The sequence below is a fragment of the Lissotriton vulgaris genome, unplaced genomic scaffold (assembly GCF_964263255.1).
Source record: "Lissotriton vulgaris unplaced genomic scaffold, aLisVul1.2 SCAFFOLD_763, whole genome shotgun sequence".
Taxonomy (NCBI): Eukaryota; Metazoa; Chordata; class Amphibia; order Caudata; family Salamandridae; genus Lissotriton; species Lissotriton vulgaris.
This window is the reverse complement of record NW_028254011.1, coordinates 682,650-708,522: the sequence shown is the minus strand read 5'-3', so window position 1 is coordinate 708,522 and position 25,873 is coordinate 682,650. Positions and strand designations below refer to the sequence as shown.

The window sequence follows — 25,873 nt, the reverse complement described above, 5'->3', positions numbered from 1 at the left end:
GAATTCTCGCTCCGCTCAATGCGCTCGCGCGCATTGATAGGTCGCGAGACCTAAAAAACAGCAATTCACTTAAGAATTTCAGCATATTTCTTGCCGCTAAGTGTAGTGAACTGCACTTGCAGTTTAACTGATACAAGCAAAAGTGAACAGAGGTAGAATAACCAAAAATAAACTGATATGTTGTCAGTTGCCTGTTTCTACTTTGAATACAGAGGAAGCCATAGCAGATGACTGCTTAACTGCACAATTAATAATAAATACTAACTTAAACAACTTCGTATTGAAAATGATAGTATCTTAGCGCTGTGAAGTAAATGTGAGTTCAGGATAAATTGCTTAAATTATTTTTTTTAGATATGTCGTGAAAGAAATGCGATTATTGTTGTAAAAGATAAACTTACTGTTGCGAAACCAATGTGACAGTGATATCAACATGAGGAACTTTAGTCTGTCTGTCACATATTCTCCCTATACAAAACATAAACTTACAACAAAGCATATTGTGTGCTGTGTCCTGAAAGTTGCACAGGTGGTAGACGCCTCACCCACTTAGCATGGCCTCTTTTATTATAGCGTTAACCCATCTAACACCAGCGCGCAGCCTGTGTTTTGTTTGACACCCTGCCAGGAATTGAAATGTGCACACTTATAAAGTCCCTGACTGGAGTTTAAATCTTCAGTTGCTTCACTCTAGTCTCTTATGCTAAGGAAATGTCAAGAGCCTCCTGAGTTACTTGCAGAGGCTCAAGGTAAATAGGAAACAAGGCTCTCCTGGGCAGCTTCTGGTTTACGGTGTTAAAAATGAGCAGTTGGAGATGGGTAGTGGGGCTGCAGGGTCGCAGTCTGTCAATTTCACTCTACTGATTTCCCATACAATACTCTTTGAATCCTTATACTAGGCACATTGTTCTTGCTGATAGATTTGATCATGAAAGAAACCTGCATAGACATGGAAGAAGTACTGCAACTGTAACTTACCATGGTAGCTATTACATCCCAAGAGTAAACCGATGTTTACGAAGCCAAAAGACCTGACTTTTCATGTTTATGATTAATCAGAAGTGTTTAATACCAGTGGTGCCACCTATATAATTTCAGAGTCACTGACATCAAAGATCATGGGTACTCTTATCATGCAAAAGGTGGAGAACTTCTGAAACATGTAGAGTCGTCATGTACTCAGTGACACATATGCTGATCATCACATGGTCCGGTACGGTCTACACGTAGGTGGCACTTCTTTGATTAACCTGGTAGCGCCATTATATCTACATGTATAACCTCATATGCCCAAATACTGCAACAGATGTCACGTGCAGCCTCATGCTTAGGCAGGTTCATGATTTGGCATATATAGCATCTATGAAATGCTCTGATATCATTTGTCGGTGCTGCCGTCATGTGTGTTGATACAGGCTTCCACCGCTCACTTCCAGTGGCCCTCCCTTGGTGTCCTCCAAGGCTCAGCACACCACAACAACTGCCAACAGGTTCTGGTTGCTAAATGAATAAAACACCTACTTCCGTCCCCCCCCCCATGCCACCGCTGCAGTCTTAATCAATGTACTAATTGTGAATAAAGCTCAGTGCTGCACAGCCTCTTTTCGCTGTTACACATTTATAAACTTTGTCACCCATTTCCCTTGGCAAACTCTTATTTTCCTCCTCCAGGTTGTTATTTCTCAGCCAAAGGTAGAACTTACTTCAGACAACTGACTCTGGTCTTCAAAGTTGATCATACTATTTCCACTACATACCTATTCTAAACCTACTGCATTCATACTTGCTGTCTACTTTTGGCTAGTTAAAACTTGTCTCCCCTAAGCCACCATAACCAGAATTCAGTCACTCAGCTTGCAAGGACCCTGTAATGGGATACAGTCCAAGTGGCCTGTGATTTATATCATCACTTTTGTTGTTCAAAAAAAGCACTCCACATACATTTTATCAAACGTGATCTTCAGGATGTCTGACCGTTTCCTCCATGCGCTTAGACTGTCGGCCAAGTCCCTAGATCTGCCTTCACCCACTCAGAAACGTGTTTAACGTAGACGACTGTATCTTGAGAGCTTAGTAAATGCATGTACTATCTTTCCTATAAATCAGTCATCCACCAGTTTTAGCCTCTCTGGTATGCATGTGCAGCATTTCTTGTAGACATTCTCCTACTTTTCAATAGATCTAAACTAAAATGCCCGCTCTACCTGGCTTGTCTTGCTCTAAGTGCAGCAAAATATGTCCAGCCACGGCCATAGAGCGTATAACACACATTAACATATATATTGTTAGTAGGCGTCTCTTTGACAGCTGCACTTTTAAAAACACTCATCCAATGAACTGGCATTAACACTTAATGACATTTCATGAGAAATAAATATATTTTCATCTTGCACTAGTTTCCAAGTAAAAGGTCAAATTGGTAAACAGCACCCATCAAGGAAATATCATAATCAGTCTTTTTTGTCTTGAGTGAATCTGAAGATAGTTTTCATAAAAAACAGGTCCGGACTTTAGTGATGATCGTATTAAATTCTTTATTAGTTGATCCAAAACAGATAAAATCGAAAATGTACATGTGATTTCTCTTTTAGCCTAAAGGAGAAATCACATGTACATTCACTCAAGACAAAAAAGACTGATTATGATATCTCCTTGATGGGTGCTGATTCCATATTCAATTCAATTCGAACAGATAGGGTTGTGTTCTCCCGGTTTACCCAAGCACCATCACAAGAACAACTAGCCACGTATGTTAACAGGTGCAGATTTCTGTTGCCTCAACCCTTTTGCGTAATTTTTCTCAAATTGGTAACCACTCTTTTGCAATCTGTAATTGATTTTTGTTTCTGAGTGATGAACTATTTTTGATGTCGGGATTTTTGTTTTTCATTTCAAAAGTTTCATTGGGTTTTTCAAGGAAGGAAAACACACACTTAGTACGTACAATGCGAGCATCCTGTACAAAATATTGTGGCATTCTTAAACATTGGTTTATGGTGTAGACGGGTATGCTGCAATCATGTTCAAAGCATTGTTTTTTGCAACCATAAAGGAAGAGTCAAGAGGGGGGGGGGCTTAGCGCGGAAAACAGAGGGGTATGAAAGCTAGGGGGTAAGGAGCAAACTGAGCGTCTTATGAGCCAGACTGGTGTATAGCGAGCTTTGTAATGTACATTTTAGAGAGTCCCCTCAAGCAGATTTCTTAATGAAGAAAGTAAGCTAAAGATATGTAAAGGTTAGAGGGTGAGAAATTTAGAATTGTTCTGTATCTGTGAATTGGCGAGGTTTATGATTATGGTGATTTTGCTTTTTGAATGTATGGGTCCAATTTGTTCCATAGTTTATGAAGAAATTGGCAATTAAAGTTATTAAGCAATGAATTGTCCGTGCTTCTTGCGAAACAGACCCATGCCCACCAAGAATGGTGGTATAAATTCTGGAATAATTTCCACTTGCATAGTATATTTTTGTATCCCCATCTGTAAGAGTAGGTCTAGAAGGCATGTAGCTTTAGAGTTTCGTACTGGAGTGTGTGTAAGGCACCATGGGACTAAAATCTCTGCATAATATTCGAGGGGAAGCTCAGTATCAAATATTTCATCTATTAAGATTTTTATTTCGTATCAGAATGTTCCCAGTATTTTACATTGAAATAGGATAGGATCATAAGAGCCTCCAGCTTTGTGGCAGTTCCAACCTTGTATCAGAGTCAATAAGGCCCGTCCGAAATCGCTTTTAGGTGTCCAGAATGCGTTATGTAGTGTCCAGAGTTTGCATTTGGATAGAATGGGATATATTTTGTTATTGAGTCAGGGACTTTGCAATGCATGTCTGTGAAAGAAAAGGTTCCAACCTAAGACGTGTTTTTTAGGAAGGCATTGAATATTCTTTTCCAGGCAATATTTATTTTGCTGAATCCTTTCACTATGTTGGGGGTTTATGGATATTGTTATTTTGCTAACTACCCCGTATGGATATTTGCTATAAAGTATGCAAATATCTCTAATGACCAAAGTGATCATTCACTTACAAAAAAATCTCAGAGTTTATGAGGAAATGCTATCATTCCTGGTGCTTGGGTCTTTCACCAGAAGGCACTCAGTTTGTTGTAGTTTCAGTGAAGATATAAAAGCGTGTTAGACAAGAAGGAGTCAAGCTGAAAGTTTGGCTCTGACCTGGTCTTTAGGATTGGCTCTTCAAAGAAAGCCAGACTGGCACCATAAAACAAAACAAGCATTTGCAAAGCAATAGGTCTCGCATTATTAAAGTTTGAGCTATTGGCATTGCTAAATAATGCAACGCCAATAGCTCAAACTTTAATAATGCGAGACCTATTGCATTGGAAATGCTTGTCTAAGACGGTGTTTCCAATAACTAATACACGGTAATGTATCATTGTCAGGGCCGCTGGAATTATGTAACAGGGGGAGACCAAATCATACAGCAAGATTGACTAAGGGGAAAGGCAAATTATGCAGTACAATTTGTGACATAAATACTGTATTATTTAATCTTTTTTTACACTTAAGACGGACTCTGCAAAGGTTCCACCTCATTAGTAACAGTTTAACACTCAAATACAGCATAAGGAAATTGAAAAGTGACGAGTTGACTTTTTGCGAAGGACCTTTCCCTGCCCTGCAACTCTTGCTATATTTTTTTTTTTTTTTATCAGGTTGACTTAGAAACACATTTTTTGGGTAAAATCGGAAATTATGCTGCATGATGGATTATGTAGCAAATGAAGCAAATACATAATTATGTGGAAAGCACTGCGATCGCTAAATCGCCTTAGGCCATTGGCAGTTTCAGCACTTCCCCCTAGGCTCACAAAATTCCAGCTTGGAGAGATACAGCCATTGTTCTTGTGGTTATCACACAAAACTATAACACGGAAACTTCTAAATACCCCTCTGACCTTGCTAAATCGCCACAAAGACGACCTGCAATATTCATAAAACCCAGGTGTAATTTACCAATGCTAACTGTATAGAAGCATGGTCTATATTTTCTTTAATTAATAAATTACTACTATAAAAATTGGAAGTATAAACCATTGTTCTAATTTTGAAACTAATGTAATGCTTTTAAGTTACCTGTATTTCTGTGCCTCTCAGAAATAACCATATTTCCAGTCTTCTACTCATGAGCAGAAGCTGGGCATAGAATCATTCCCAAATATCCTGTTACAAGTTATTTTGGAGTTAGTGTTCTAACTCTGGTCTTCATATATTTGGGGAAAGTGTATTTTCGGCTGTCATTGTTTTAGTCCTAGCAAGCAGCCAGAGAATCATATTGGTATGCATGCATTCAGGACTATCGTAGATGGTAGGACATTGAAAGACTGGTCGCTTCAACATACAGGAAACTGGCACACTGGGTGTAATTTGTGTTCAGTCCTCTGGGATAATAGACTTTTAGTAACCGGGTCCTCCTTGCAGATGGAGTTGGGTGAAGAGATGCTCTGTCATAGAGTGGAAAGTTCTTGATGAATGTCCCATCTCAACTGGCGATAGTGTGTGGCATTTGGAATATGTGGAGAATAGCCCACCTTCTGTACAGACAATGTAAGATGGGGCAGTTGTGGAAGCATCAGGAAGTGTAGGTGGTATATAACACAAAAATCTGAAGAGGGGTCTGGGATTGGGCAAAACAAAAGCAGGTCTGTTCTTCTTCCATCACTCCTTGCACAAACAAAACATAGGGGAGTACTCTAGGATCCCCATATTCATGCGGAAAAGTTAGTACATTTGTGATTGTTCTTAAGTCTGTCTTCTATATTGTTTTGTTAATCCTCCCCAGTGGATGCCTGCTCCCATTGACCCTCTACTTTGACTTCTCCGCTAGATCGTGGATGTTACTGACTTCTTTAGGACGTCTGAGGCGGAGTTCGTGCAGAGGGCTCTGGAGCAGCCTGGGGGCTCTGTCAAAGCCATCTGTATCTCAGAAGGAGCGGTGAGTGCTTCTGCTGTAGGTTAGGACTGATATGAATGCAAAGTGCTTTAGTACCTGGAGCACTGTGGTGAAGATTGGCAGTTGTGTATGATAGGTCTGTTCTGCTCAAATACTTTTTCTATGTTTTGCACTCATTATAACAGTATTTGCCGTTTCTGATGGATACTTCTAACCATAGATTCCTCACCAGCAGATTATTCTCCAGGCGCTCAACTAGGGCGCTCAACTAGATCTGGACACTTTCTCAGCAGTACTCCAGCGGCTCCACGTTGACTTCATTCCACCACAGTAGTGACGGAGTAGAGCTGCAAATAAGCACCACCCCTGCACAGAAGTGTCGTTTCCTTTCTTTCTGCACCTTCGAACGCAGATCAGGAGCTTCAATTTCTTTTCTTAGTTGATAGATTCCTTCGAAATTCTTTACCAGTCTGCATGGGAATGATGTTCCTGCTGAAGACTACGGGGTTCAGACCTAGCATTGAATGTTGGAAGCAGATGTAAGTGACGTATCCATGCGCAATCTGCCTCTGGTGTTTGGGTTCAGGGCACGACTCCAAGACTTGCGAAGACTGTGCCGGCATGCACCCAAAGGAGATCCTGGGCGGTGAAGTGATCTGAAGTTGTATGGCTCTGAACACCAAATGAATCCGGCTCCAAGTTGAGAATGGAGACTCGTTTGCACACTTCAGGCCACTCCTGTGACAGGTCCTCTTCGCTGTTGAAGTCCTACGATAAGTCAAATTCCAACAAGACTGTCAAGAAGTCAAAACCGAACTCTACCCTGTCATGCCACTCTCTGTCCAAAGAGAAGTCTGGAGGATGTAAAGGTTCCAGCCAGTCGCGCTCCTGAACACCAGTCATGCCGCAATACCACAGCTCGTCCCATTGCTCCCTGAGTTTCGTGGGCTGTTGACAATGCTGCAACAGTTCAAGGCCTTCAAAGACGGCATGCTGCGTCTGTTTGGTACTATACCAGTTCCCAGTGGCACGCCTTCAGGCCCAAGGATCTGCAGGGGGCTCAGTCGGGTTACTGGCAGTGGATCAGATCTCTGTCCCGTCTGAGTCCCTAGCACCAACCTCTGGTTCGGCACCAACTTCAGTTCTGACTTGCACTTTGTTTTCAAGATCCATGCTGGTTCTTTCTACACAGACACAGCGCTGGAAGTTGAGCCCTTTGCAAACTCCGGTGTCTTACCAAGAGCAGGATTCAGTTTGACTCCATCAAGGTCGCGCCTTGACTCCACTTCAGCACACCCAGCTCCAGTACTTTCTGATTCATGCAAAGCTCTAACTCTTCCGCAAGGCCTTCCTCTGAGGCTTCATCACCTTTTTGTTTCAGATTCTGGTCAGCCTCACAAAGATGATGGAGATTATTTACCCCCATATTGTGATGTGATGGTATTTACATAGATTAACCCTCACTCCCTTCAAGAAGGCCTGACTCACACCCTCGTGGGTACTTGGGCAAAGCCCTGCTTTTGCCCACCAGTAAAGAGGCAGGTGGCTAGGCGCCATAGACCAAGCCAGGCTACTCAGGCTTTCTTACACACCACCTGACGCCTGGGAGTATGATGGTCCAAGCTATCTCCAGTAAGGTTAACCCTAATGTATTCCCTACGACCCCTCCGGACAGGAAAGCAAAAAAGATTGAGGCATTCAGAAAACAGGCGTTCTCCTCCTTCAGCTTGGTATTGCAAACAGTCAACGTGGTCTGCCTATTAGGTTGTTATACACACGCACTTTCGAACATAGCTAGCAAAATCTTGCCGGTGGTCTCTGTGGATCTTCGTCCTCCCTGGCTCAAACGATTAAGGCCAATCAGGGTGAAGCAAAGTATGTCTTCAGGGCTGACCTGGATAAAACTGACTTCGTGGGGCATGCAATGAGCACTAATGTGGTGCTCCACTATCACAGGTGAATGTGATCCACTGGATTTTCTGGGCCTGCAGGTTACCTTCATGGATATGTCTTTTAATTGAGCCAAAAAGGCTGATTCTTCCCTAGAGCGCTTTAAAGAAATGGAACCTTCTAGAAATAGAGACCTACCTAACCCTGCACAACTGTTTTCTTAGTAGTTCTGACGCTTTTCTGACTATTCCAGGGGCCTGCTGTATAGGCACAGCCAAGTTCCACTGCAGGGCTGAGGGTGGGGAGCAGGCAAACACTTCAGCCTCCAAGCCTCTTTATCTTATCCTTAGCGGAACATAGCCCCCCTTGTGGGAGGCAGGATTAGACATTTTCTTTCAGACCATTGCATCTGATAAATTGTTCCTCCAGATCTTGCAACACAGCTATGCTCTCGCATTCTTTTCCGACCCAGCTAAACTTCCACAACAGAGTGGCTTTTAAAGGAGCACCTCTCCATCTTGCAGCAAAAGGGGCAGGCCTTGTTAGCCAAATGGGACATCTATAGGGTTCCTGACCTGGACATGAGCACAGGTTGGTACCACTGTTACTTCCTCTGCCAAAGAAGGACAGAGGCCTTCGTCCTTATTTAGATCTTTGCCCTCTGAATGCCTTTCTCTGGAAGAACACTCTCTTGACATCTCCGGGGTTCTTGATCAACGTGCCTAAGTCACACCTTACTCCTTTGCAGAGGCTTCCATTCGTCTGAGCCATTCTGAATACGGTGCAGTTTTGAGCCTTCCCACCTGCTCAACGAGTCTAGGACATTTGGGCTATGATCCTGTTGTTTTAGCCCCAATTCTGGATCTATGTCAGAGTGGCTTTGAGGCTTGTTGGCCTTGTGTATCCGGCTTGTCTCGTGTTACAGGTTGGATCTGTGGGCTACACAGTGGCCTGTTAAGCCTCAATGGGCCCAGCACCAAGGAAACCTGCTTAATTTCATCCTGGTTTTGGAGGGGACCACACAAGACCTATGGTGGTGGCTGCTTGACTTCAACCTGACCAGCAGCAGACCCCTTTTCCTTCCCCGCCTAGAGCTGATGGTGGCGGCAGGTGTGTCACTACTTGGTTGGGGCGATCACTGGCAGAAAGCCGGCTCCACTTAAATCTGTTGAAGCTATAGGCTATCTGCTTGGTGTTAAAGTCCTTTCTACCATCCATCAAGTGATGTCTGGTGCAGGTTCTCGCAGACAATGCTACCCCCATGTAGTATTGCAACAAGCAGGGTGGAGTGGGATCCTGGGTCCTGGCAACACCTAGCGGATGGTGAATGGTGGTTACATCTCGAGCTGGCACAAGATGTCTTTCGACAGTGGGGAGAACCCAAGCTGGATCTTTCCGCTACTGTCAAACATGCAGTGTTTTGACTTTATCGCATTAAAGTTCACAAAGAACACCATCTCTTGAAGACTCTTTTAGGCTAGATTGGAGCACGTGCCTCCTGTATGCCTTTTTGCCATTCCCTCTCCGGCCCCAAGCTCTGAAGAGGATTAGGAATGACCAGGTCTAAGTCATCCCAGTGGCGCTGGATATAGCTAGGACAGTTTGGTAACCAGAATGTCTGGCCTTGAGCATTGGCACTATGATCTGGGTACTGCTGCAGTAGAATCTTCTGTTGCAGCAGCTGGGCATGGTTCTGTTCCTGCAACTGCTCAATCTACATCTCCATGCGTGGAGATTGAACAGCAGCAGTTCACTGCAATTGATCAGCAACTTGAAGTTGTGATGTCATCCTCTCGTCAAGGCATTGTTCTACAAAGTCCGTCTATGCTGGAACACATTTATGGCCTACTGTGCAGTCTGCAGCACAGAGCCTTTGTAAGCTAGACTGTTGTATATTTAACTATTTGTTTTCTCTAAGGCCCAGCAAGGCCAAGCAGTGGGCAATATTAAAGTCTATCTGTCTTCCAATTCAGCCTCTTTACATTTAACGGGCCAACTGTCCTTGTTTAAATCACCTGTTGGGACACGTTTTAATGAAGGTTTGAATCTTTACCTCCCAAACCATTTTTATGCCACAATGGGCTCTTAATTCGGTCTTTGCTGCTCACTGTGCCTTCTGACTGTCAAAACTGCCTTTTTCATTACGATCACTTTAGCTTATTGTGTGAGTGAACTGCAGGCTCTCTCTGTGCAGCCACCCTATAGTATCTTTTTCCCAGACAAGCTTGTGTTAAGGACCAGCCCAGCCTACTTTCCAAAGGTCGTGACTCCTTTTCAGATCGGTCAATTCATCACTCTCCCAACATTCATTGCTCTGCCTCATTCCGAAAAAGAGTAGTGACTTAATAATTTGGCCCCAAAAGAGACTTCAGTTTCTATATTGAATGTACCAAGGAACATCAGGTAGACAATCACCTCTTTGGGGAGCTCTCGGGGACACAAAAAGGTAATGTCATGCAGAAAAGAACTTTGTAACAGTGGATACTTATGTATTAAGACCTACTATGCACCACTGGTCCAGATGCTGCCCCCAGAAGAACTGAGGTATCATTCCACCAGAGTTAAGCCTGTTCCCACTATGTTGTCACGCGGAGTGCCTGTTCTGGATATCCGAGAATTGAAAGTGGGCAACCCGGTATACCCTTGAGGGTTTGGGCAAAAGTATGATAGGGTGAAGATACCTTCAAGGGATTTTAGTAAAACAAGAATTTTAGAATCACTAAAGGAATGAAATCGTGTGGGCTTAGTGATTTGAGCCCACTGGTGCTGGTTATGCAACAACAGAGATTTACATATATTCAAAACTGTCACTTATGAGTGATTAGAAAAAGAAGAGAGCAAAAAGGGATTGAAAGACGGGTGTATATTTAAAAAAAAGTATTTAATCTTTTGTCAAATCAAGTTAAAATGTTGGGTACAAGATGAAAAACAATGACGTAGAAGGGAAAATACATTAATCAACACAGCCCTTGCTACATCAATTACTCAAGCTTTTAGGGCAAAACAAAGTCAACACAGAGCTGCAGGGTGCCACCTAGCGGTGTGTGTGAGCACTGCTGTTAAAGTTTCAAGATTCAGTCCGGTGCCAGGAGAATAGTCTACAGGTGAGGGGTCTGTAGTTAGATATTAGTTAGCATATCCACTAGAAAGACTGCTATAAAAGTTAAGTAACTTCTTCATTGCAGTCGTATAAATAAAAGGTGTAGCTATCAGGGGTGTAAAGCTGCAAAGGGTTTTCTCCACAACCTTCATGAAGTTCTATATACTTGAAAGAAATTAATCTGCAGTGGCTGGTTTTGTGGGATACAGTTTCAAGAAGAAAATAATCTGCAGTGGCTGGACTTGTGGGATACAAAAACACTTTCAACGGAAAACATTTGCACAAAAAAGCAGAAAAAATCTCCTCTAAAACTCTTGTTGCATTCATTTTCTCTTACAGTTGAACGTTTTGTGACTGTAACAAACCTTGCATATTCACTGACAAAATTATAATTTCATACACCCCTGGCAACTATTGCCATGCACAGTGTCGAGCAAAAGGACCAGTGCGTAAAATATACCTTTCTAATCACATGCTTCTCCATCTGAGTTTTGGTGTGATTAAGCCGAAAGGCTTCATTTGAGAGACACATTTTTGTTGAGTTCAGCTATTATATGTTACTATATTCTGCTCAAAATATCAACCTACAAAAATATTGCATCCAAATAGTAACTATTACTGTATCACCTAGACAAATTCTAGATTTACAATGATTTACTCTGCATCTACTTATCGTACAATTTGGCGGTAGTTGGTCTAGTAGATACAATTTTTTAGGTCTTGCCTACGCAGCGCACAATCGCTATGTAGGAGATGACCTCTTGAAATCACTCAGGACTTCTTTTTGGGAAACTCGTGCATGTACTGCACTGTTCCCAATGAGCCCTCGTGCATGTGTGGCGTTTACCTTGCGGGAGCAAGGTAAACTCTGTACATGGACTGAGCCCACGGGCAGCCAATGGCGTTCACTGGTGGAAACTCACAGAAATTTGAAAAGATGCACCCCTCCCCCACTGCCAGACTCATCCGACCCTACCGTGGCTCCCAGTGTATGGTCAAAGCCTTTCTCTTCCCAAAATCTTTCCTGGGTAGGAATTTGTAATTGTTTGCTGTTTTCTTCAGCGCACGAGTTAATCATGTGTGTTTCACAGCTGCTGCCTAGAAACGTAACATGTACCTTAAAGTTTCTATCTCTTTGTTTTGCAGCGTATCAAACATAAAACAGCATTATTGCACAATGCCTCAAACACCCTCTCTGATTTAGGTTACGCAGCCGATCTGTCTATTAAACTGTGTACCTCTGCTGACTGGTGGTAGGACATTTTTGCTAGAATTTTCTTGTCGCTCATATAAATAACATAAGATAAGTAATACTAAAAGACCAGATTGCAGAGGCGTGCATTATAAGTACGTAAATGAATAAAATAAAAAGAAATCACATTTCTGGAAGTGAGGACTATGCAGGGACGATGCCAGCTTTAATTGGGGGCTGGGACTGTGCTGTCTTCCATGACACAAGTCAGAGCAGCAAGACACGCGCGGCTGACAGGGGAGACCGCAGGGGCGGCAGCCGGGATCCAAACTCATATGAAAGCAGGGACCCTCTTTTGTGCTCTCTCTGTGTTGCCCCATGTGTCTTCCAGGCTGCAGTTATTCACAGAAGAGGCCGGCTCCTCATCGCCGGCTGCTAGTGTCTCTGCTGCCATGTCACAAGGAGCAGAGATGGAGGGTTTAGGGGGCAGTGCGGCAGGGCCCCGATCACTTAAGCCATGTCACCGTCAACAGGCCTGCACCTCCCACACTGGCCCCACTGTCAGCTCACTTTGTGTAAAGGGCTGTGGCCCAGGAGGCGTGGAGGGGCTGCTGCTAATTAGCCATGTGCATTATTCAAAAATGTAGATACCTCAAAACAGAGAACGCCATTTAATCCAAATGCATCAACATCAGCTGGGTCCATGCATTCAGTAACAGATTGCTTGCAGCAGTGGCGTTTCCCCTTTTACCACTGTCACACAGTGCTGCTGACTTGCTACAGGCCGTCATTTTTGGCATTTCTGTTGAGTAGTGTGTGCTGCAGTCGTTTGAGATGCTAATCCAGGCAGCCTCAAAGTAGGGGTACATGGCATAAGCCTGCTATTTCTTTCTCGGGTGGACATAGACTCCCTGGGTATTTCTGACAACTACATTGCCCCTTTTAGAACTTACACCAGTCTAATTAGTATACAGATGTATTTATTTATTTATAGATTTGTACAGCGCATAGCTGCCCCAGCAACGGGGCGTCCCAGCGCTATCCAAGAGACAGATACCAAAAGCCACTTTAACAAACCCGAACAGTTACGCTGGAAAGAGCCAGGTCTTTAAAGCTTTCCGGGAGGGAGAAAGGGCAGGGTGTGCTAATAAGGATTCGTATAAGAACAAACATTGGCATAGCCAATAGGTCTAGCTTTTGGGACCTTATAAGTATTTAGTTATGCAGTACAATATCCTTGGTGCAACTGCATCAACTGTTGCATGGCTAAACACTTATAAGGTCCCAAAGGCGAGACCTATTGGCCATGCCAATGCTTGTTTTTGTCTTGGATGCAATCTGGCCCATGCGATATAGTGAGCCTCTGGTCTCTAAATAAAAACAAAGAGTTTCTCTGTCCACATGGAAAGACTTCTCAGTTGACTAGTCATGCGGATAGTGTCTGGTTGTGACAGGCACTCCACCACTTCTCCTGCTAGGCTGCTAAGATGGGGCCCTTATTCTTCCTTAATTTCTTTGTTGTGGTGATTGTCTACCAGTTTTCATGAATTCCACTTAGACCAAGAAATGGCAATCTCTCATTGCTTTCTCTGTGTGTGTCATAAAATAGCCCTCCATGCCCTGATGTGAATCCTTTTGTTTTGTTTTCTTCTATAGAAACACCTGAAGAGCAAGGATATGGAGACTCTGGGAGAACTGGCCAAGAGCGAATGCAATCAGGTATAGTGGAGACCCTGCCACTCTATGGTGGGAATCTTTTTCTCTCGTCAGAGTTCATTCGGCCTGCCAGTTAATCGTCTCTAATGCTGCATGGAATGAACACCCATCGGAGCCCACATCCATTAGCACCTTAAACCTGTCTGGGAGACCTGGGGCCAAGCCAGAGTTTCAAGATTGCCACTCACTGTGTAATTGAGTTGTCAACTTTTATTTATTTTATGTTAATTAAATGGCTATCCTGAATATCCAGCTTTCCAGTGGACACTCATGCCTTAAATGCTCTCAGTGACTGGTCTCTCTACAATGGGGTTTGTCCTTAAAGGCTTAAATGAGTGATTGGAAAGAAATGTTACCACATGACTCAAAGTTAGTGTGGCCATGTTCCTAGTTTTGGGTTTCTGGGAACTGTAGGTTTGGTGCATCTGAATTGAATTCATCGGACTAAAGATCGAGATTACAGTCAATCAATCATATCATTTGTAAAGCGTACTACTCACCCGTGAGAGTCTCTAGGCGCTGGGGGGGGGGGGGGGACGGGGGGGGGAATGCTGCTACTGCTCGAAAAGCCAGGCCTTGAGGAGTTTTCTGAAGGTAAGCAGGTCTTGGGTCTGCCGTAGAGGGATGGGGAGGATGTTCCAGGTCTTTGCGGCGAGGTGGGAGAACGATCTGGCGCCTGAGGTCGCTCTTCGGAAGCGGGGGACTGTAGCGAGGGCGAGGTCGGCGGAGCGGAGCTGGCGGGTGTTGGTGTAAAAGCTGAGTCGTCTGTTGAGGTACGTTGGTCCTGTGTTGTGGAGTGCCTTGTGTGCGTGGGTGAGGAGCTTGAAGGTTATCCTCTTGTTGACCGGGAGCCAGTGCAGGTTTCTCAGGTGGGGTGTGATGTGGCTGCGGCGAGGGATGTTGAGGATCAGGCATGCAGAGGCGTTGTGGATGCGTTGGAGCCGTCTCATGAGTTTGGCCGAGGCTCCTGCGTAGAGGGCGTTTCCATAGTCCAACCTACTGCTGACAAGGGCCTGGGTGACTGTTCTTCTCGTTTCAGTGGGGATCCACTTGTTGATCCTGCGATGCATGCGGATGGTGTTGAAGTAGAAGGAGGAGACGGTGTTGACCTGTTTAGTCATGGAGAGGGTGGAGTCGAGGATGACCCCTAGGTTACGTGCGTGGTCGGTGGGTGTTGGAGCGGTTCCCAATGCGGTCGGCCACCAGGAGTCGTCCCAGGCCGAAGGGTTGGAGCCGAGGATGAGGACCTCCGTCTTGTCCGAGTTCAGCTTCAGTCGGCTGTTCCCCATCCATTCAGCAACGGCCTTCATTCCTTCGTGAAGGTTGGTTTTGGCGGTGTGGGTGTCCTTGGTGAGGGAGAGTATCAGCTGGGTGTCATCGGCGTAGGAGAGGATGTTGAGGTCATGCCGATGGGCAACGTGGGCGAGCGGTGCCATGTAGATGTTAAACAGAGTTGGGCTGAGGGATGAGCCCTGGGGTACACTGCAGATGATCTCGGTGGCTTTGGAGCGGAAGGGGGAAGGCGGACGCTCTGTGTTCTGCCGGAGAGGAAGGAGGTGGTCCAGTCCAGGGCCTTCTCTTGGATCCCAGCGTTGTGGAGGCGTGTTCGTAGTGTGTGGTGACAGACCGTGTCGAAGGCGGCTGACCGGTCTAGGTGGATGAGGGCCGCTGTTTTTCCGTTGTCCAGCAGGGACTTGATGTCATCGGTGGCGGCCATGAGGGCAGTCTCGGTGCGGCGGTTGCTGCGGAAATCTGACTGGGAAGGGTCCAGGATGTTGTTCTCCTCGATGTAGCGGGTCAGTTGTTCGTTGACGGTCTCGATGACCTTTGCCGGGAAAGGGAGCAGGGAGATGGGCCGGACGTTCTTGAGGTCCTTGGGGTCCGCCTTGGCTTTCTTGAGTAAGGCGTTGATCTCGGCGTGCTTCCAGCTCTCTGGGAAGGTTGCTGTCTCGAAGGAGGTGTTGATGACTTTCCGGAGATGGGGTGCGATGGATGTGCTGTCTTTGTTGAAGTGGTGTGGGCATGGATCTGATGGAGATCCGGAGTGGATGGTGTTCATGATTTTGATGGTGTCATCGTCGTTGATGTTGGTCCAGTAGACAAGGCGGTTGGTGCGGATGGTGGTCGTGGGGGCGGAGGTCTCAGTGGTTGTCGGGCGGTCATGGCGTTGAAACTGTCGTGGATGTCTGGGATCTTGCGGTGGAAGAAGGTGGCCAGCGAGTCGCACAAGTCTTGCGCGGGTGGGACGTCGTTGGTGTTGGAGCTGGGGTTGAAGAGTTCCTTCACGATGTTGAAGAGCTCTTTTCTGTTGTGCGCGTTGTTGTCTAGGCGGTCTTTGAAGGAGGCCCTTTTGGCGGATCTGATGAGGTGATGGTGTCTGCGGGTGGCATTCTTGTGGGCGGCGTGGCTGTCCGGTGTTCGTTCACGGAGCCAGATCTTCTCCAGCTTTCTGCAGGTTTGCTTGGAGGCCCGGAGGTCTTCAGTGAACCAGCTGGCTTTCTTGTTGGTATGATTGTTGGAGGGTTTCTTGATCGGGGTGAGGGTGTAGGCGCAGTCGTTGATCCACTGTCTGAGGTTGCGGGCGGCGGTGCCGGGGTCGGTATGGTCGGCGGGTGGGCTCTGGCCGAGGGTGGTGGTTAGCTGGTCTTCGGTGACTTTGCTCCAGCAGCGGTGAGGCATCTGTTGGGTGTGGTGGTGCGTGGTGGGTTTCTTGAAGGTGAAGTGGATGCAGCGGTGGTCGGTCCAGTGGAGTTCGGTGGTGTGGTTTAAGGAGACGTGGGGGCTTGCGGAGAAGATGGGGTCAAGCGTGTGACCGGCGGAGTGGATGGGTGTTATGACGAGTTGTCTGAGTCCGAGGTTGGCTAGGTTGTCGATCAGGGTGGTGGAGTTGGTGTCGTCATTGTTCTCGAGGTGGAAGTTCAGGTCCCCGAGGAGGATGTAGTCCGTGGAGGCGAGGGCGTATGTGCTGATGAAGTCGGCGATGGAGTCGCTGAACTGTGGTCGGGGTCCGGGCGGTCTGTAGATGAGGGTTCCTCTGTGGGAGGTGTTGGGGTCGGTGTGGATCTGGAAGTGCAGGTGTTCGGCTGTGCTGAGGGTGTCGTTGGTGTTGGTTGAGACTCTGAGAGTGTTCCTGTGGACGATGGCGATTCCTCCTCCCGCTCTGTTGGTGCGGTCTTTGCGGGTGAACTTGTAGCCTTCCGGGACGGCTATGGCTATGTCAGGTGCCGAGGCGGGGTTCAGCCAGGTCTATGTCAGGAAGGCGACGTCTGGGGAGGTTGAGTCGAGTAGGTCCCAGAGTTCAACTGCATGTTTTCGGGCGGAGCGGGTGTTGAGAAGGATGATTCTGAGGTGGTTGGGTTCTTTCCTGGTCGGTAGCGTGGTGGGGCGGATCCTTGTGAAGCTGCAGTTCCGGCAGGTGAAAGCTCCGTGGGTGCGCTTCGGGCGGCCAGGAAGCAGATGTGTGATCGTCCGGTGTTGAGTGCGTGGAGGGTTCTGGCATCATAGCGGTGTCGGGCATCGTGGGGTTCGTGGTGTCTAGGGGTCCTGGCGCTTGGAGCGGTCCAGGCACGGACGGGCGCAGACGGGCTTGCCTTAGGTGTGCCAGCACGTAGCGGCTTCCATATGAGGGGATGTGGGAGGGAGGAGCAGCTGGGAGGCGGGAGCGGGTGGCGAATGGGATTGCAGGTGGGCAGATCCACAGGGACGCAGCGGTGGGAAAAATGGGCGGGCCGCAGAAGAACTGGGCACAGGAAGGAAAAACAAGTTTAGGCAAGAAAACAAGTACAGGTACAGAGGAATGAAAACAAGTCTGGGCAAGAAAGCAAGTTAGGCACAGGGGAATAAAAAAAAGTCTGGGCAAGAAAGCAAGTCCAGGCACAGGGGAATAAAAACAAGTCTGGGCAAGAAAGCAAGTACAGGCACAGGGGAATAAAAACAAGTCTGGGCAAGAAAGCAAGAATCTGGGCAATAAGAGGAAATGCCATGGCTGAAAATTAATTTTAGTGGGTAGTTAGGAAGTACTTCTGGGATTTCCATCCACTTTGTCTTGATGCAAAGCAGGGATCGTGGGATCAAGAATGGTGACCTGATCTGGTATAGGGGACAATTGCGCTGCTTATAGCAATGCAGGGGACCGTGGAGAAGTTTGAGGCGGACACGGTGTGTGGCCAGGTGCTTTCACATCTTTGTAATATTTCTGTCTGTGCAGGATGTGTCCTGGGTAATCCTGAGGCCAGATGGCAGCTGGAAGGCTCGACTGGTCAAGCTGTGGACCGAAGAACAGAAAGTCCAACTCAGTCAGTTGACGGGCTCCAAAGCCGGTGACATCCTCCTTGTAGCTGCCGGGGAGCATGAGGCCACGGTAAACAAGATGCACCCCCTTTCTGTAAGAAAGAAGGGCTGTCTTTTACCCAACATAATGTCCCGGTCACCTGCAAACTTTTCACACAGATTTTATACGGTCTTCATCTTAAACTCCTTCATACGAATACAAATATGTTTCAAAATGTCTGTTATTCCTAAAAATACCTTATGTACACAGTGCTTCTAATTATATTGTTATAATGCTTTAATATGTGCAGAGCATGTCAAGACTAGTATGGGAAACCTTTAGGAGTGCTAGAGCCAATCTTTTGGAACAACTGAGTAAGCGCATTAAATGATGCACAGTATGTTTGAAATTAGTGGTTCATAATGTGGAGGTCAAACCGAGGTTATGACAGCCTGTGGCGCTGCACCTAAACAATCACTGTGCTAGCTGCCTGCAGAGCACACCTAATAAAAGCCTGGCAGGATCTCCTCTCTCAGCACATCACCCTCTTGTGACAATCTGTGGTGCTGTATTTTTGTAAGCGCTCTGCAGTGTTCTATGGCACAGCCCCACCTGGTAACAGCCTATGGTATTGTATGCTTCCAACATCAGTGCTGTCCCTAGCAAATCCCTGCCGATGGTGCTGCACCTTTGCTGTCTCTGGCTTCAAGTCTCCATCTACTAAGTCCCTGTGGCCATCTGTCCTGTATTTTGAATATTTTGAAAAGTATGAATTTAAAAGAAAATCAACTTAGTCTATTTGCTTGTACATCTTCTGTTTTTCCCCCGCGCAATTTACTGATTCTCTTCCCATCTCTCATTCTCTTTCTCTCGCTCTGATTCTTTCTACCCCCTCAGTGCTCTGTTTTAGGAAAAATGCGCCTGGAGTTTGCCAGTCTTTTGGAATCCCGTGGATTTGTCCTGCGTGACCCGTCTTTGTACCACTTCCTCTGGGTGGTGGATTTCCCACTCTTCCTCCCTAAAGAAGATCAGACTGATGGGCTGGAATCTGCCCACCACCCTTTCACTGCGCCCCATCCATGTGACTGCGCTCTCCTTTACTCTGACCCCAGGAAGGTACCTAAAAATACAATTTGCCTTTTTTGCTTGTTCTCAAAATTATAGTTTGCATATGACCTAATCTTTGCAGTTTTACATTCAGAAATTTGAATATATTTACATATGTAAACAATTAAACGTTGCAGAAAAATTAACATAATTAGAAAAGCCAGAGTCCTAGGAAGTAAGTGTGTGTATAGATATATGTGTGTGTATATATATATATATATATATATATATATATTCACTTAAAAAACCATAGGTTTCAGGCCTTATATAGTTAGGAATTAGCATTTAAAAAACCATTGAAATTGCTCCTATATAGTTAGTTGTACTAACTATATTTCGCCCGCCCGCAATCCACTGCTGATGATTTCACATATTACATCATTCATGACATGGTCAGTGACATCACTGATGACATCACTGATGACATCACTGATGACATCATCCAGTGACTGTGTGTTTCTGTAAGGTTTAAATATGTTTTACATATTGAAGAATGAGTGGATGTATAAGTGTCTGGATGAAGGATTTAGTAGGTGCGTGACTGACTGTATGAGTGAGTGATTAAATGTGTCTTACTAAATGCATGGGTTAGTGACTAAACTGTCTGAATGTATGCATCAGTATGTCTGTTGTTGTGTAAGCTGCTGCATGTGTTGATCAGTAGCTATATGAGTGGCTATATGGGTTATTGATTGGTTGCCCAAATATTTGAATGGGAGACTGAGTGTGTGTGTGGGTGGCTGGGAGGTGTGTGACTCTGTGCATAGATGTGTGAGCAGTTGATTCACTAGGTGTATGAGTTCAAGAGTGCATGTGGAAACAGCTATATGGGCGGTTGACTGTGTGCATGGGTGTGTTGGTGAGTGAATGGATATCTCAGTGCTACATGTGCAAGTAAGTACATATGTAAAACACAGTGCATGTGAGAGTTGGCATATATAAATGACTATACAAGAGAGCCAGTGAATGTGCGAGTGGCTATATGGATCACTGTGTACTTGTATCAATGATTGTATAAGAGAGTAAGTATGTGTTAGTATATGTTTGAATAAGTAAGGTGTTGTGTGTATAACTGTATAGTTGAGGAAATGGAAGTGTGATTGATTCTTTGCATGACTGACTAGGTGTGTGAGTAACTCCATGGATGAGTGGCAGTGTGTGAGTGTCTGTATATGTGTATGAGTGCATATGATAGTGTTGTATTGATGAGTGACTGTATGTATGAGTGATTCTATGGGTGAATGATTGAATGTGTGTGTAGACCTAGGAATCAGTGAGTGCGTATGTAGTAACTGGTATTGGTGTGTCAATGGTTTCAAGAATGGTAGTCTATTTAACACTGGGGGTATCAAAGGTTATATTAGAGTGTGAGGAGGTGCATCGTATTATCACATGAATGATATCAGTGATGTCAAATGAGATGTCATCAGTGATGTCATCAGTGATGTCATTTGAGATGTCATCAGTGATGTCATCAGTGATGTCACTGACCATGTCATGAATGATGTAATATGTGACATCATCAGCAGTGGATTGCGGGTGCGCGAAATATAGTTAGTACAACTAACGATATAGGAGCAATTTCAATGGTTTTTAAATGCTAATTCCTAACTATATAAGGCCTGAAACCTATGGTTTTTTAAGTGAATTTGCAAAGTTTTTAAAATGCTAATTCCGAACTATATAAGGCCTGAAACCTATGGTTTTTTAAGTGAATTTGCAAGGTTTTTTAAATACTAATTTCTAACTATATAAGTCCTGAAACCTATGGTTTTTTAAGTGAATTTGCAAGGTTTTTTAAATGCTAATTTCTAACTATATAAGGCTTGAAACCTACGGTTTTTTCAGTGAATTTGCAAGGTTTTTTAAATGCTAATTCCTAACTATATCAGGCGTGAAACCTATATTTTTTTCAATAAATTTCAAAGGTTTTGTAAATGCTAATTCTATTAGCGGAAAACGTTAATATATGTTATTATCCTTCTGGGACCACCTGAGCAGCCATCTTGTTTCTCAGGAGAAGTGAGGCACGAGAGCACAAAACAAGAGTGGAAAACGCGAAAAGGGGGCAGGGTTGAGACCCCCTGACCCCCGAGCCCTTCTCAGGGGGTCACAGAAGGACCACCAGGTGCAAAAAAAATATATATATTTTTTAAATCGCGGGGTACGCGCACGGTACGCGTACCCTGCGATTTTTGTTTTTAATTATTTGTTTGCTCTGTGGGGTCCTTTTGGGACCCCCTGAGAAGGGGGTCCCAAACTGTCCAAACCACTTCCTGGTTTGGAATGTTGACAGTCGACTGCCAGCCAATCAGAAACTTACTCGCGCACGTAAGGGTACGGGCACGTACGCGTACGGTGCGCGTACGGTGAGCGCATATAGATATATAATTTGATCAAATTCAATTTTCTCAACAACTACTGGAGGGATTTTCACCAAATATAGAAAAGGCACTACTGCATACCTGTCCCTACCATTTTGCCTAGTTTGGTGTAATTCCGTTCAGCCGTTCGGGCTGTAGCCGTGTCTAAAGGTCCCATAGAAAATGCCATTTGAAAAATGTCAAATTCAATTTTCTCAAGAACTACTGGAGAGATTTTCACCAAACATAGCAAAGGCACATCTGCATAGCAGGCCCTACCATTTTGCCAAGTTTGGTGTAATTCCATTCATCCGTTCGGGCTGTAGCCGTGTCTAAAGGTCCCTATAGAAATTAACATGGGGAAAACACGTTTTGGGACCCTCCTTTCGGCCCCCCCTTGACGAATCCCCCGAAACTTGCAGGGAAAGAGCGGAGCGGAGCTGGCCAAAATTCTGGAAAATTACACACAGATTCCTCAATCTGCGCCAAAGTTATTCCCAATAGAATGTTGAGCGCATATAGATATATAATTTGCTCAAATTAATTTTCTTAACAACTACTGTAGGGATTTACACCAAACATACAAAAGGCACTGCTGCATACCAGTCCCTACCATTTTGCCAAATCTGGTATAATTCCGTTCAGCCGTTCGCGCTGTAGCCTTGTCAGAATGTCCCTATGGAAATTAACATGGGGAAAACACGTTTTGGGATCCCCCTTTTTTCTCGGCCCCCGCTTGACGAATCCCCCCGAAACTTTCAGGGAAGGAGCGGAGCGCAGCGAGGCAAATTTAAGGAAAATTACAGGCAGATCCCTCAATAGGCGCCAAAGTTATTCCCAATAGAATGTTCGGAATTTCCTATGGTAACTAGGTCCTAACTATATATACCTACTGGCGACCGACCGCCAGTAGGTAATATATATATCAATTTTGTTGCTGACAAAAACAAAAGTTAAAGTGACGTTATAGTTAGATGAATTTCTCAGTGACAATATTAACGTTTTAAACATTTTAAAAAAACACAGAAATTCACCAGTTACAGTTTGCAGCACTAACTGTAACTTGCACCCCCACAATGCACTCCTTATGACCTCACATTGACATTACTCATGACCTATTTTACAACGTCATTTATGACATCACTGATAATATCTCAAATTACTTCCTTGATGTATTGATGATAACTTTTTTGCAGGTATGTTAATTTTTTAGCTACTACCTAGGTAATACCTCAGCATTTCCTAATATTGTCTAAAATATATGGAAAGATATAATTATAGTACCCTTGCTATTACCACTTAAATTAAGTGGTAATGGGTGCGGAAAACATATTAATCCTAATACTTACCTATATTTAAGGTTAGAACATTGACAAAGTTGCCTTTATACAATATGGCTGCCTGCAATTTTGGTAAAGAGTCACTACCTCGAAACTACCGCACTGACGGGTAGCATTTAAAACGTAGTCATATAAATAAGAGTAAAAATACTCTTTGTATTTGGAACCACAAAAAGGATCATCTGCACACCATAATCTTCGATCCTGACAAATTACATGGGAATCCGACTGACCTTTTTTGCCCTACGTTAAATATAAAATGTCTATGTAAAATGCATCGGAGTGCACATGCGTTTTGGGACCCCGCTTTTTTCTTCGCACCCCCTTGACCTAACACCGCAAAACTTTCAATCCTCTACCAATGTAACAGGTGCAAAAGGTCTGCATGAAGAATTCCAAATTGTGTAAGTTTAAAATGGCATTTGCAAAGCAGCTATGATTCAATGCTTTATTTAACATGAAATGTAAAAAAGTATTTCCTCAATTTCCATGATGGTAGTAATGTGACATACTGGTGGGAGGGTGTATGCATAGAGAAAAAAACTTTAAAAGGTACGCTGGCGCGGTGCTTTGTGTGTGATCAAGAGCACTTGATGCTTGAAACGCATCACTGCTGAGAGGTTGATAATAATAAAATCTGCCTAACCTGAGTAAGCTGTACAAAAGGGGGTGGTGATGGACGGAGCATCTGAATCAATCAAACACTCACACCCAGTCAAAAGATCTGGGTTTAATCCATCACCGTTCTTTAGCCGACTCTGCCACCCCAATTCAGACATGGCTATATGCAAATCAGTCTGACCCTGTGCCTCATGGGAACAGTCCACCCCGAACTGCCAAGCCATGTCTTCCCTGGACCGGAAACAAGCTTCCGAGGACCGTTTTCTGGCATTCCAGCCGTCTTCAGTCCGGCTTGCTTGAATCCAGTGGCAAAGTGAGCAAGGGACTCACGTCTGAGCATACCCTGCCACACTTATGGCTGCCAATTTTTGCATATAGCCATTGTCTGACCTAGGGTGGTGTGGAGTGCAAACAAACAATGGATTTAGGCCCAGATCTTTGTACTGGGGTGAATGTAAGACATTGTTCTGCATTTTGTCCATCAACTGTGTTTTTTGCAATTTTCACCCCGAGTGGGCTGGGTATGCTCAGACGTGAGTCCCAGGCTCTCCACATCACTGGAGGCAAGCTATCCAGGCTGAAGAAGGCTGATAGCCAGAAACCGGTCCTTGGATGCTTGATTCCGGTCTAGGAAAGACATGGCTTGGTAGTTCGGGCTGGACTGACTTTGCTGGAAGAAATAGCAAAAATCAATAAAGAACTGGATAAAGTCACTCAGGTGGAGCAGAAGGAGCTAATTACAAAGACACGCAAAGAAATAAGTGAGAGGTTGCGCAAACATGAAGAAAGGATTAAAGCGCGAAAGGTTCATAAATTCGCACGCGATCAAAAAGACTATGAACTCTGGCAAATCTATACTTTCGCACGTAAATTTGACCATGCTAAAAAACTGCGAGTTACAGCTACCAAGACAAGCATAACGCAACAGAAAGTTCAGAACAACCAAGGGCACACAGTGTCAGAGTCTGATCCAGACACTCTATCGATGTCCAGTATGTCCAGCACATCAGGTTCTGAGACAAATACGGCGGAAGGCTTCAGCACAAACAAAATATTTGATTTAGGCGCAGAAATCTATTTTTTAGTCGAGGATCGTCTTCAAACTCTCCGCCCCAGAACGCGGAACAATCAAACAGGAAAAGGCGCAATGCAAAGCGGAGAGCAAGGAGGAAATGCCGCAAAGCAGCCGCAGCAATATCAAAAAAAGAAACCCTGGTTCAGCAAGAAGAAGCAAAAATCGACTGTACAGTCACTAATTTGTCCAACGAAACCCTAACAGCTGCTGAGGAACAACTATTAGCGTTGGCGCTTAATTTTTGCCCAGAAAGCACATTTAATTACACCACCACTAGGGCGGACATTTTCTGCTTCATTAGAAAACTGAAATTAAAAGGTTTTTGCATCCAAGGAAACCAATAATGCTGAAGATGTAAAAACTATTACAAGTACATAAAATTAACATGAATCTCCTTTGGCTGCCACGAAAGATGCCAAATTATTACTAACTTTAACTGATTTGGGCAAACAAAATAAACAACAGAAAATATTACCAAAAAAAATGAAAATTTTACACAACCAGAAGCAATGGAAATTCCTAATACTCAAAATGAGCTGCATGACATAGGCATCAAACAAAGGGGAGCGGGTGAAAGTCCATTTAAGACCAAAAGTACATTTGTTCCGATGATGCCCAAAGACGCGGTAGACATTTTTCACGAATGTGTAGTGGATGAATTAAAACAATTGAACTGGAAAGTGAAGAGAAATAAGTATGAGCAGACACATAATGAAAAGCAATATACCAGATTAATCGACAAACTCAGCAAGAATAATGAGATTGTAATAAATAAATCCGACAAGGGGGGCAATATTATTCTCTGGCAGAAAAAGGACTACATAGTGGAGGCCATGAGACAATAAGAATGTGGATTGCTATGTGAAAACCAACGGTCTGGAATATAAAAAGGTCAAGGATGATTTGCGAAAACGTTTGATGTCTTATAAAAGGGAAGGGTTGATAACATCAACGGAATTTGGCTTTCTACATAATGATAACCCTGTGTTGCCAAGTTTGTATCTAATACCCAAGATACATAAGATGAAACATCCGGTACCTGGCAGACCGATTATCTTGGCAATCGACAGCATGAGCGAGAATATCTCCAGATATATTGACTTCTTTTTACAGGTTCATGTGAAAAATCTAACCAGCTACGTTAAGGACACTGAAAAATTAAACTCTATTGAATGGCAAGAGGACTGGTGTATGTTAATACTTGATATAAAATCGTTATACACCTGTATAGAAAATGATAAAGGTATAAAAGCCATAGAGCATTATTTAGGTCACAGATCCTGTGAA

At 44.5% G+C, this 25,873-nt stretch overlaps 1 protein-coding gene across 3 annotated transcripts in view; it reads left to right on the top strand.

Moving 5' to 3' along the window:
* The window catches only part of DARS2 (aspartyl-tRNA synthetase 2, mitochondrial), a 256,389-nt gene that overhangs the window by 128,783 nt on the left and 101,733 nt on the right, over positions 1 to 25,873 (top strand). For all 3 annotated transcript variants that reach the window (XM_086951537.1, XM_086951536.1, XM_086951538.1), the window contains 4 exons: positions 5,847 to 5,954; positions 13,751 to 13,813; positions 18,018 to 18,170; positions 18,978 to 19,196. In XM_086951537.1, the coding sequence (XP_086807663.1) occupies positions 5,847 to 5,954; positions 13,751 to 13,813; positions 18,018 to 18,170; positions 18,978 to 19,196 (543 nt within the window). The remainder of the gene's footprint in view (positions 1 to 5,846; positions 5,955 to 13,750; positions 13,814 to 18,017; positions 18,171 to 18,977; positions 19,197 to 25,873) is intronic.